This window comes from Python bivittatus, unplaced genomic scaffold (assembly GCF_059951505.1).
Source record: "Python bivittatus isolate LINGU-HERP-01145 unplaced genomic scaffold, Pbiv_v1 ctg000960_np1212, whole genome shotgun sequence".
NCBI lineage: Eukaryota > Metazoa > Chordata > Lepidosauria > Squamata > Pythonidae > Python > Python bivittatus.
In genome coordinates this window covers 6,868,215-6,880,835 of record NW_028277124.1, presented here as the reverse complement: position 1 = coordinate 6,880,835, position 12,621 = coordinate 6,868,215, and the positions used below count along the sequence as shown (strand labels likewise).

The 12,621-nt window shown below is 35.2% G+C and overlaps 1 protein-coding gene across 8 annotated transcripts in view; it reads right to left on the bottom strand.

Moving 5' to 3' along the window:
• The window catches only part of RALGAPA2 (Ral GTPase activating protein catalytic subunit alpha 2), a 234,083-nt gene that overhangs the window by 182,122 nt on the left and 39,340 nt on the right, over positions 1–12,621 (bottom strand). For 7 of the 8 annotated variants that reach the window (XR_015794244.1, XR_015794245.1, XM_088131538.1 and 4 more), the window contains 5 exons: positions 10,699–10,911; positions 9,887–10,060; positions 8,017–8,145; positions 6,193–6,341; positions 1,469–1,580 (listed from right to left, as the gene is read on the bottom strand). Coding sequence is in view for 6 of the 8 variants with exons in the window: in XM_088131538.1 (XP_087987664.1) it covers positions 1,469–1,580; positions 6,193–6,341; positions 8,017–8,145; positions 9,887–10,060; positions 10,699–10,911 (777 nt within the window). In the remaining 2 variants the exon portion in view is untranslated. The remainder of the gene's footprint in view (positions 1–1,468; positions 1,581–6,192; positions 6,342–8,016; positions 8,146–9,886; positions 10,061–10,698; positions 10,912–12,621) is intronic. The other variant, XM_088131543.1, reaches the window with a different exon arrangement.

The window sequence follows — 12,621 nt, the reverse complement described above, 5'->3', positions numbered from 1 at the left end:
GCAGATGGGATCCACAGCATGCCTTCTCTGCCAGATCTGATGGGACGGGCAGATGTAATCAGGGAGAGGTGGTCCCTCAGGTAATCCAGCCCCATGCCATGAAGGGCTTTAAAGGTCAAAACCAGCACCTTGAATTGGACCTGGAAGTAAACTGGCAACCAGTGCAGCTCGCGGAGCAGAAATGTAACATGTACTGCCCTAGGGGCACACATAACTGCCCGTGCTGCTGCATTTTGCACCAGCTGAAGCTTCCAGATACTCTTCAAGGCAGCCCCATGTAAAGCGCATTACAGAAATCCAAACAGGAGGTGACTAGGGCATGAGTGATAGTGATTAGGTCCCTCTGATCTAGGAATGGGTGCAACTGGCATACAACATGAAGCTGTGCAAAGGCCCTCCTAGCCACAACTGCCACCTGGTCTTCAAGGAGTCGTGAGTCCAGGAGGACCCCCAGATTGTGCACAGGGTCTGTCTGGGGCAGTGCAACCCCATTCAGTACCAAAGATGGCATAGCTATGGCACCAGAAGGCCCCAAAACCCACAGCCACTCAGTCTTGCCAGGTATAGAAAAACATCCAGAATACAATACAGTACATTATCCTTATTCTGAAATTGTTGCTTACTACTTAAACATCATTTTAAGTAGGCAATATTTTTTATTATTTTTCCCCTAGCAAACAACATTAAAAGTATTTTTCATATTTAAAACCATTTGATTCTATTTCTGAATCTATTAGATGGAGTTTGCAAATCCAGGAAATATTCTACCCAAATTAAACAGCTGAAAGTCTTGTTTCAATTTAACTCTCTAACTTGCTTACCTCCAACTTGAATAAATATATCACTTTGTAAAGCATTCTGTTATGTAATGTTCCAACAGTGAAACAGCTTACTCTGATGTCAGAAAGGCCTAGTGCAGAGTTGGGCCACTTCCTGAACTGCACCTCTAACTATATATATTGGGAACAATACCTACGAACCCATCCCTAATTTATTTAGTGGGGGAGTAAAATGATTATTTCAAACAAATTCCATCTAGCTTTGTATTTCAGGCTCAGAGCATGAAGGGTTAAAATAGGAAAAAATAGAATTCCGTCCATTGTTAATCAACGTCTCTCTCATTTGTTCACCCTCCATTTTCCTCCATGCTGAAACTGTAGGAATAAACATTGGTTATACTGCAGCATTAAAACTACCAATTTCATTATTAAATAATGAACCTTATATATTACCAAGACTTTATGTTCTTGTCATTTATATGCTTCTAAATTTCTGACAAATACATGATTTTTATCTTGCTATAAAATATTGTAACTCTACAACGCTGAGCTATTTTTTTCATCTTTTAAAAATAAAAATAAAATGCCCAGAGTCGCTGGGAGTCAGGCAGCATATAAATGTAATTAATTAATTAATTAAAGCACTTCAAAATAATGTTTAAATTGCTCTACAAAAAAATAAGACATACCCGGAATAATAATCCAGCTAGATATTGACCAAATGCATCCTTTATTTGATCATCTTTGGAGTTGCTCATGACAGCTTCTGTTATGCTAAGAAGTATTTGCAACATATGCTCCCTAGGATAAAATTAAAAATATATATTTCATGTATGAAAAATGTAGAAAGTTGCTAATGGTATTCATTTTAACACTGTCTCACAATAATGTTGACCAACATGGGTACTTCTAACATTCCTGAAAAAGTTACAAACTAACCATAGCAAATATTAGGATTGTACACACTTTAAAAATGAGTACTAACAAGGGATTAGGGCCTTGTATTAGCACAGCAACATTTTACTATTCATTAAAGTAGCCTGTCTTGTTTTCAGGCTTCAGTACAAGCTTGAAAAAAGATCCTGTTGTTTCAAAGAATCTGCTCATTAAAATTAGTGCAACTCTTAAAGCAGGAAAAACTTTCATTCAGACTCATGTGGAAAACACATATAAGTATTTTAAACACCAGCAGAAAGATGTTATAATCACGAAGTTTCAAGCATTTCTTACTACTCATTTTCTAAGAGCACACAGGCCCAACAAATATTTTACTCTTGGATTCCCCAACTTAACCATCCCAAATACAGATGGTCTTCATTTAACAACCACTGTATTTAACGACTTGTTCAATGATTGTTTGAACTTACGATGGCGCTGAACGAGTGATACTTAACAACCGGACCTCGTACTTATGGCCAGCACAGTGTCCTGCGGTCATGTGATTGCAATTTGTGACTTTCTCTGCTGGCCTCCCACAAGCAAAGTCAACAGGGAAGCCAGCAAGAAGTTGGAAGTCATGGTCACACGAGGTCCTTGCTTAACAACCTGTGCGGTCCTTGCTTAATGATGGCAACTGGGACTGCAGGAACTGCTGTCACTGACTTCCGGTGAGTAATGGCCGTGTGCTAGGCTCTCCTTTTCAAGTGGAGGATCGTCTTCACAGACTTTTTTAGACTCAGGCAGGCTTCCTGAAGCCTGAAGAATTCTCCGGATCCAAGCAGAATCCTAGAAATCATCCCATATGACCTCTGGACAGCCTTTCACAGGCAGAAGACCTTGAAACGGAGACTTTCGGGATCAAATGGTGAGTGATCAACTGGGAGGCGGGGTTACCATCAAGTTCCAAGCTGCGAAGCCCCCCCCCCAAAAAACCCAAACACTTGCGTGAACCTTCTCATTTCCAAAATCACCTTTTTTTTTACTTCTATAGGGTTAAAGAGAGGCTTTCTTTAGTTACAGTGTATTTTTTTCCTTTTGGCTACTATAGGTGCTTCATGGAAAGATTTACTTTCTTTATTAGGATTAAATAGTTTTGTATATTTGTATAAGGGACGCAGTGGCACAAGGGCTTAATGACGTTGGAGTTTGCCGGTCAGAAATGGTTGGCACTCCAGCGGTTCAGGCCTGGCTCCACGGGACGGGGTGAGCTCCTGTCCCTTGTCCTAGCTCCTGCCCACCCAGCAGTTCGAAAGCTATTCCATCTGCGAGTAGATAAATGGGGACTCCTGTTTAGATGGGAGGAACCGGCAGGGCTGAGCGGGGGAGCAAAATACCGGTGCTGGCCGAACTCCGAATGCAGCCGGCACGAGCGACGATCGATGCGAGTGGCGAGAAAGATCTACGGAGGAGGAAAAAAGCCCAGATGACCCCCTAGCGACCCCTGCTGGTCACATAGTGTAATAGCACTAATTGTAAAATTTCTCACTGTTTCTCACTGTTAGGATTATATATGTACTTTGTGAGCCACCCAGAGTTCCCCATTGGGGGGAGATGGGCGGAGAATAAAATATTCAGCAAAAAAAGGCTTGGACTTTTTATTAATTTTTAAGAAACAAGAGAAAAGGAATTCTTATTATTTTTTTTTCTGGCGAATCTGTGCTTGGGTTTTTGATACTGCAATGTGGATACCGGAACTGTGTGAAATCTGCTTTGTTTTCTTACTTAATTGGCCCTGATTGGAAAGGAATTTTAAATACGACAGACTTTCTCCCTTTCACTATTTACTTTGGATAGAATGTAATCTGTATTTATGACACTAGAGAGCGCTATTGACCATGACTATTAAGAGAGCAAACTGCAGGGATGAGTGTTTCAAGATTACATTTCAAAACTTTGCTGCAAAAATAATTCAGTCACTGGAGGATAAATTTGATGATTTGAACAAGAAACTCGATGCTAAATTAAATGAGTCTGCTATTGATGTGAGGCAGGTTGAACACAAGTTGGATATTTTGGAGAATAATATGGATAATAAAGATATGGAAGGAGAAAGAAAGATGGATATCTTACTGGATCTTAAAGAAAAAGAATCTTATTTTGGACTTACCGTTACTTTGGATCAGCCTAACGATGATATTGTTTTGGATTTACAAAAATAATGTTTTAAATCACTGAGAGACAAAGAGAACTTATTGAAATGGTTCCTGAAAGAAGACAAGGAGAAAATAATAAAGATTCAACTAGTGGGGCACTGTTTGCTAAGTTTAAAGAATGAACTCTCTAAAAGTAAATAGAACTTGGATCACTTTAATGGTAACACTATTTTGGATCCACAAAAAGAAGGTCTTAAACTACTAAAAGATAAAGAGAATGTATTGAAGTTGCTCCTGAAAAAAGAAGACAAGAAGAAAATAATAAAGACTCAATATGTGGAGTACTGTTAGGATTAAAGAATGAACCTCTTAAAAGTAAACAGAAAGTGTATAAAATAAATCTGTTTGATTATGGTTAGAACATAGGCTGTGGTTTCTTGATAGATTAATGGCATTTTTGGGATCAAAACCGTGTGACGATGTTATTAAGATTATTGTTGCTTGATAGTAGTAAAAATGGATATAGGTTGTGACTCCTGATAGTTATTAGAGGGGTTTCTTGTTGATTAGGACTGAATGGGGAAGTTACTAGGACTATATAAGGGAATGTTGGGAAATATGAGCGATACGAAGGTGCTTTCTATTATCTTTGGGAAGGGATGATGGTATATGATAATACTAGTGAGATTTTTTTTTAAAAAAAACTTCTTTTAAAGTTTCTTAAAAAAAAAAAAAGGAACTGCTGTCACTAAGCGGTGTGGTCACCTGATTTTTCAATGATGGAGTTCCCGGTCCCAATTACCATCAGTAAGTGAGGACTACCTGCATGTGGACTTTACCTCCCAGAATTCACAGTAATGGCAATACCAGCTGTAATGTCTACATATTTGGACAGTGCCCAAGTTGGAGAAGTTGCACGATCTTGTATTTAAAATATTTCCATTATAACACGTAATCATTACACTAATAAAGATAAACCTAATGATCCCATCAGGGAAATACCAATAAATCCTTTTCTGACAAATGCAGAAGTAGTAAAAATATGACAAATCATTTTGATTTAACATTATCAAAAGAGACTTCAGTTGAAACACAATAGAAAGACATGAGTCATTGAATGTCAGAAGTGAAACTTAGGGCCAAAAGTGTATTATGCCTTCAACAGGGTTCAGACATGTATTTCTTTTAGAACCTCTCTAGAAAAAGAAAAAAGGACTATCCTCACACAATAGGAAACTAGAATTTCATCCCACTCCCCAATGACATCACCATAGCACTCAGAAATTAAAAAGAAAGAAAAAAGGAAGCCTGTGGTCCTCAGTAAGAAACAGCTGACCGCCCCTGGTTTATGGCTTCTTTACCTTCTTTATCTAACCGTTCTGCAAGGGGACAGAACTTGGAAGATGCAACACTATCTATTTGGGTAAACCGAAAGCTGTGTCAGTCAAATATGCCCTGTTACTACTGTGATTTGCAAACCATGTTTTAAAACATTTGCTTTATTTTAAATATATTTACATTACTTAAATATTTAGCATTTCAATCCAGCTCTCATGTACAGCCATGTAATAAAAGATGTTTTGTAGGACAACACACAATTGCTGAGGAACTGCTGAGTTAATTATTTTTATTAAAATTTTTACTATACTTTGATTTTCTAACAATAATGTCCTAAAAATTAGGTTGCATCCTTAAAACAAATATAACCAATCATGGAAGTTTTCTCATTCATTTTGCTATGGTTTGGAAAGATCACAATATTTATATCACAATATTTTATAACACAAAATAGTGTAAGTTATAATTAAAATAATATTATATTGTTCCTTATGGGCAGAAAGGCAGGATATAAATTAAAATAGAAGTGGTAATTTATACCATTCTATATGTATTATATTTGTTCAACCATGAAAAACATGTATTTCAAATAATCTTGCCTTACAACAATATGCTTTTCTTCTATAAAGCAGAACAAATTATCAGTGGAATGTATTTCATTGTGTGTCCTCAGAATTAAAAGACATCTAACTTATGTATTGTCTATCTTTCGAGATTTTTGGAAAGTCTAGATATTCATTCTCATCCATTAGCTGACCTCTAGAATTCCACTTTGTATATAAATTGATATACACAGATATACATAGCGGATTAAATAGATAAAGATTTCTTATTATGCTAAGATAGAAATGCACAGGCCAAACAATTGGAAATACCTACAGCAAACAATGGAGAAATACTTGTGCATACTTGCAAATAAACACTTAGAATTTCAGCTGAACTTTCAGACAGTGACATAAAAAGAATGTAATATACTATTGGTTTTAACATACCATATTTTCATAACTCAGATATACAAAGAGAGAGAGGAGAGACAAACATACCAGGTCTTTTTATTCATTGGAAGTTCCATTATCATGCGCCTATATATACTCAAAACTGCTCTGCAAGCATTTATTTGCTCTTTAAGTAGTTCAGGTGCTTCACTGCATGGTTCCAATAAAAATACGTTTGCAGAGTTGGTCAAGAATACCTTAATATTTTGAAGGAAAAAGAGAGAAGAAAAAACAAAATGAAATTTATTCAGGTTATTTCTAATATGTTGAACAATATATTCTTCAAGACATTTAGGATTAAGTTACTTAATCTATTCACAGAGCATCACCCTTAAAATATGTTCATGTTGAAAACTATAAAGAGCACAGTCCTTTGTACATATTAAACTACATGAGAACATATTTAGATATCGCTGCCATTTTGTATAATTTTGGGATAAGAGACCTATGAATCCATTTTATACCGATGTTTCTCTTTCTAGTAAAAATGGGAATCTGCCCTATGAGCCAATGGGGTTTATGAACTATGATTACCCAAGCAGCTTTTCTTCTCAAACAGTATTAAAGTTTGTCACAGAATATTACTATAATAAAATTATTTTTTCCATTTCTTTTTCTAGAATGTTTTCTATAAAACATCTAGAACTTTATTTCATTTTAATGCATTTTTATTTGTATTTGTACAAATCTGTATTTTATTTGTAATTCTGGTCTGTGACCATAATAAAATATTGATTGATTGACACTAAGTACTTTTCTGCTTAATTCAGACCACCATAATGATCTAAGAACAGGAGAACTGTTGACAGTAAAGAAAGATGTATAACAGACAATCACAGCATAATTATCTCTGTGCAGACCAACATAAAGACAATCAGCAAGCTAACCTATCCAACAGTAGTGCTAATTAAAAAAAAAGTTGGATCCAGAGCATCATGCAATTAAGCATTTAAAAAAGGTCAGCTTATGAACAGACTCTCATAGCATAGCATTTTACATAGGGGGACTGTGACCATGTGACTGTCTTGCAAATGTTAGGCAAATGCCTGAAAAAAGGAAGTAGCAATCATCGGAATTGACCCTGATCAACTTGGGTAAACAATGAAGAGCCATTCATAACAGTTTAATCATAGTAACAAACCAGTGAGACAGTTGTTGCAGTGACTCATGGATATTCTCAATCTTAGGTTACATAGAAAAACATGATTCATTATTAGGGGGTTTTAAACAGTTCGTTTTCAAAATGTTTTTAGTGTAAAATTTCTTGCCTCAATCATGAAATTGCTATTTTCAGCTGCAAAATGGGCTGCTTTGAGTATCCTGGAATGTACAGAAGATTTCTGTTTAGCTTTAAAAACTTCCTCTTAAAAGCTTTTTAGTCTTGGTTCCTTTACTTTTTGGGTGGGGGGTGGGAGAACTCTTAGAGCACTTTGAAAAACATGAAGGAGAAAAAGGACAATTAGGAAAGTATGGGTGCTGATCAGGGATTTTTAGATTTCTGAACCCTTTTTTGCTTTTATTCCTTTTAGTACTTCTGGGGCTATTTGTGTTCCTTTTCTGTTCCCCTTTAATTTTTTTTGCAGGCCAGACATGGTCTCTGATTTTTTTGGGGGGGGGGGGGCTTTTTATATTCTTGACTCACTTCAGGAGTCCATCTCAAATTCAGAATAATTCCAGTTACAATTAAGGTGACGTGAAATATGTCTTGCTTTTTGCATTTATCAGTTCTAAAGGGCAAGATACTTCATTTTTTCCAAAGTGAAATTTCAGTTTCAATTTAACTATGGTAATCTATAAATACAATAAACAAGTACAGAATATATTATACAAAATAAAACAAATAAGCTATTCCTTTTGAATCATATACAATACCTGCAGTGTAGGTTGAAGGCCTGCCTTAACATTCTCGTTTTCATCTTCTAATAAGCATCCTCTGGTAACAGCACTAGAGAAGGAGTAACTTCTTCCCCAACTTGAGGATCTTTTATGTCCAGACACAAGCTGTAGAAAAACATATTAGGCAGTATGTGCACCCAGAATGTAATCCCCAGTTTGGTCAGTGTAATTTTTAACAGAAGAATTAGCAGCTTCAATACCTTTCCAAAAATAAACAAACACTTAAGGGATAAAATATTTAAATACTCTTTATACCATAAATTATTTTACACTGTTGAGTGTATGTAATATGTATGTAACACTATATGTAATAGTGTTGCCACTAGGAATATGTCACTACTAATTTACACATGCTTTACATAGTGGTATTCAAGTAGAAAGTACCATTTCTACTTGAATACCACTACTGAGGAAAAAGTGTGTGGTGGTGATCCTTCCAAGTATACTGGCCCACAGGGTCTATAACCATCAACACAAACTTAGGAGGAGAGGAAATGGTTCCATTTACATAAGTCTATACTAAATTAACAAGACTTTTACCAACAAACAGGTGATGATTTGATACTATTTGAAATCAGATGTAATAATACAGAATACAGTAAAGACTGTGATGCTGTAGATTTTGAAAGGACCAAGTTATTGAACATAGCATTAAAACTGCTTTCATTTTCTTTAGTGATATGACATACAGTGAATAAATATTTTCAATGCAAAAATTGATCTCTGACAAAACATTTGTACAACTTGAAAAAAATTATTCTAATTTTGTATTGGAATGATATTAACAGTTTTACAGGTACTTACCCTTCCATTAGGGATGAATTAATTTGATCTAAACTATGTGAATCTATTGGAAATACAGTTGCAATTTCCTGACATTTCCATATCAATTTAACACTATGGCTTGTGTCATTATTTGGACTAAGTATAAGAATACTGAAGGAGAGATTGGATTTTGAGATTGAATCACTTGACAGATGCTTTTAGAAAAATATGACAGGATATCCAAAAAGTTACTTTTTTAAAGCAAAAATATTTATACTATATATTTTAAAATTTCAGTCTTTCATTTGGATGATCCCTTCAGGGAAATACCAATAAATCTGTTTCTGACAAATGCAGAAGTAGTAAAAATATGACAAATCATTTTGATTCAACATGATCAAAAGAGACTTCAGTTGAAACACAAATGATTTAAAGATCCAAATTTTTGCTCCCATATATTTTGATTTTTTGACAAATGAAATGCTCTGAAGTTTATAGTACTGATCAGGATACAAAGAACTTATACACTATTATAAAATGATTAAACAAAAATTTTGGAAGAACACTTTTATATGTATTCTATTTGCTTTCAGATGTATTCAACTTGCACATGAATGTGATTCTAAGAACTGAAAAGTTTTTAAGGAAAGCAAGACCTTAATTCAATTTCATTATACTTTTCTATTCATACCCAATGTTCCATGTTCTAAGCATATGATTATAATATTTTGTTATTCAAATAACAACACTATATCTAAGAGAAATAATGCAACTGATAATTGAGGGAATTCCTCTGAAGTTTGAAAGTGACTTAGAGAAAAATAAGTGCCAGAGTAGCAAGAGATTGTTAGAAAAAAGTGGAATCCAGTTTTCTATATTCTATTTCACCTTACCTCATTTTACTGTATCTAACTGTGGCTGATGCTCATGCTCTGATATGATCAACTGACTAATCAATAAAGTCTCTCTCTATTTCCGTTAGTCTGAGCAACATCTCTGCTCAGATCATACAACTATTTATAAACCCCAATTAATTACATCCCACAAACTCTCCACCTATTAATAATGACCAGCAGCATACATGTTTGCCATCTGTCTCTGCTGTTGAGTGTTCTATGATGCCATCATCATCTTGAATAGTCTCCTTTGTATCTGGTTCTTCCATGAATGCAGGTTTCTCTTGTAGTATCCATTTCCTATAAACTTTCACAACCTTTTCAGTTAAGGATATCTCTGATGGTGGCAGCAAAAAAGCCTAAAATGGGAGTAATACATATGAGTAATACATCCTGAGGAATAAATATCCTTGCACACATTTGAAGTAAACAGGGATTACCTTGATGTTATTTCACCAATAAAACAGGGATTTTTTATAACAGTCTCTTATAACATGTTTAAAAATCTAGATTCTATAAAAAAAAGAGGAGCTTGAACTTGCTGAAGTTCTCCATTTACCTACTTCAGTCCATCAAGTTGCTACACAAAGAAAGGAAAATCATTATAACATCATACAGATGTATGTAAGTAAATCACATCAAGACCAAGAGAAACAGTTTAGAGAAGGTTGGAAAGGAAATTTTATTAATACATATTTAAAATTATTACAGAATAGCTTTTTTCAACTTGGTGGTCTCTCTATGTGATTTCCATCAGAATTTCATTACCCTATCATCAATGGAACTTTAACATGGTTGAAAGGCACATGGTAGGGGAGAATACTGTAGGATAAAAAACTAAGACAAAGGAATTCAAATAATGTGACAACACACTGTTCATTTTATGTTTACATCCCATTTTTTTCCCACAAAAGCAAATATAAAATGGTACAGAAATTGTGATTACCAGGATAGGCTCTGTGCTAATCAGGAAATAGAAATATTAATTTATACCAACCTGATGAAATACTTCATTAACAAAATTCACATAATCTCTTGTAGACAAAAGTATTTGCTGCACCATCTCATATGCAGGCCAGTGCTGCTCTTCAATGCTGCAAAAACTGGAATTACTGAGTATCACGCTGTGGTTGATATGATTTTTTTCCTGCTCTGATGGGACACTGTTTTCCACTTCAGGATTTTTATCTTGCACTGTACTACCCACTGCCTTACAGAGATATGCAGAAAGAAACAACTATGATAATTTATGGACATTACATAAGAGAATTTAATCTAACTTCTAATTACTAGCAACTAACCCTACCACCCAAACAATAAAAACCCCTGAATTAAAAGTTCAATGAAAATATTGAGTACATATGTCTATATATGATATGTAGGAAAAATATAGTAATACATTTTATCTTTCTAGTATTGATATAATAATATATTTGAAATAAATAAATAGACAAGAGCATGATACATTTATATTACTCAGGCATATAAAAATGAAGAAACGTTGATGTGAGTTGCAGCAGTTCTTTTCTCAATTCAACTTTGGATGAAAAAGCTAAATAATTTTATGCCTGTAATACTGATATCTTAAATTGTAGTTAGTACTGACAGAGTATTTTTTTTCTTCTCTTCTCTATTTTCAATACACTAAGCTATCTAAATTATAGAAGATCAATAATCCTGAATTTGTGATAAAATATCAGATCCCACCAAAAAACAGTTTCTATCAACTTATGGTAGTCTCAAAATGACAACCACACTTAAAGCAAAGTTCTCAGCATTAGATTTTTTGTCTACAAAATATATTAATACCCACTAACAAAACTTGAGAGACGAAGAAATTATAAATACTATGTTATGTTTTCCTTCAGGAGGGAGGGAGGGAAGGAGGGAGGGAGCAAGCAAGCGAGCAAGCAAGCAAGCTATGATGAGGAAGTCAGAAAGGTGGAACTTTCTGTTACAACCTCTTAACGATTGCTTCACCGGTCTTCAAGGTTAGCAGGAATGCTGCTTTGAGTAAAAAAGAATCAACAGGACTTTGGAAAGTGAAGGTATCTTTAAGATAGCTTTCCTTGCTGTCTTTAACCTTCCAGACAGGTTTAGACAGCAAGAAAAGCTATCTTAAAGATACCTTCACTTTCCAAAGTCCTGTTGATTCTTTGATAGTCCCTCAGGCCATTAGATCCCAAGGCATTTAGTGTTGTAATCATTGAAGAAACACCTTCAATTTTGCCTGGCAACCTTTTACACTGATATATATATATGATATGATCCTGGCATCATGCACTGATTACAGCCTAGTGGTCACCTATTTTACCAGCTGAAGCCTCTGGACAATCCTAAACAGTAGCCCAGCATTGCTGCAGTTAAGTGGTGATCACCATAGCCTGGCCACGCCCCCCCTTGCTGTCTTCATTGATTTCCTTAGCTTGTGTAGCAAGCATCCCCTTCTCCTCCCATTATGCTCATCTGGAACAACAGATACTTATTCCTTAGGCATATCCAGAATAGGTGGCTTCTCTTTACTTGCCATTTTTACTGCAGCCAATGGAACGGGTGGGAAATAACAGAAGGGGGCTGAGTATTGTGGGAGTGTGCTGGTGTGCCTCTGTGGATAAATTGGTGCTTGTGAGTACTACATTGTTAGTCTGAGACCTACGTTACAGGGAGACTCAGTAGTTAAATAAACAAACAAAAACAAAATATGGGTCATCATCTCACAAACAAGTTGAAAAATAATAATTAAAAAACTATTCTAGACCCTTCAAAAAGTGTATTTGAATATGGCAAGGAACAAAGGAAAATCCTGCATTCGAAACCATTCTTTGCTGCTATTAAAAGTTATGATGTCTTCAAAAATCACAAACTCACAATGCATGTGCACACAATTTATATGTTCAAGTGATAATTTTCTGTCCCCACT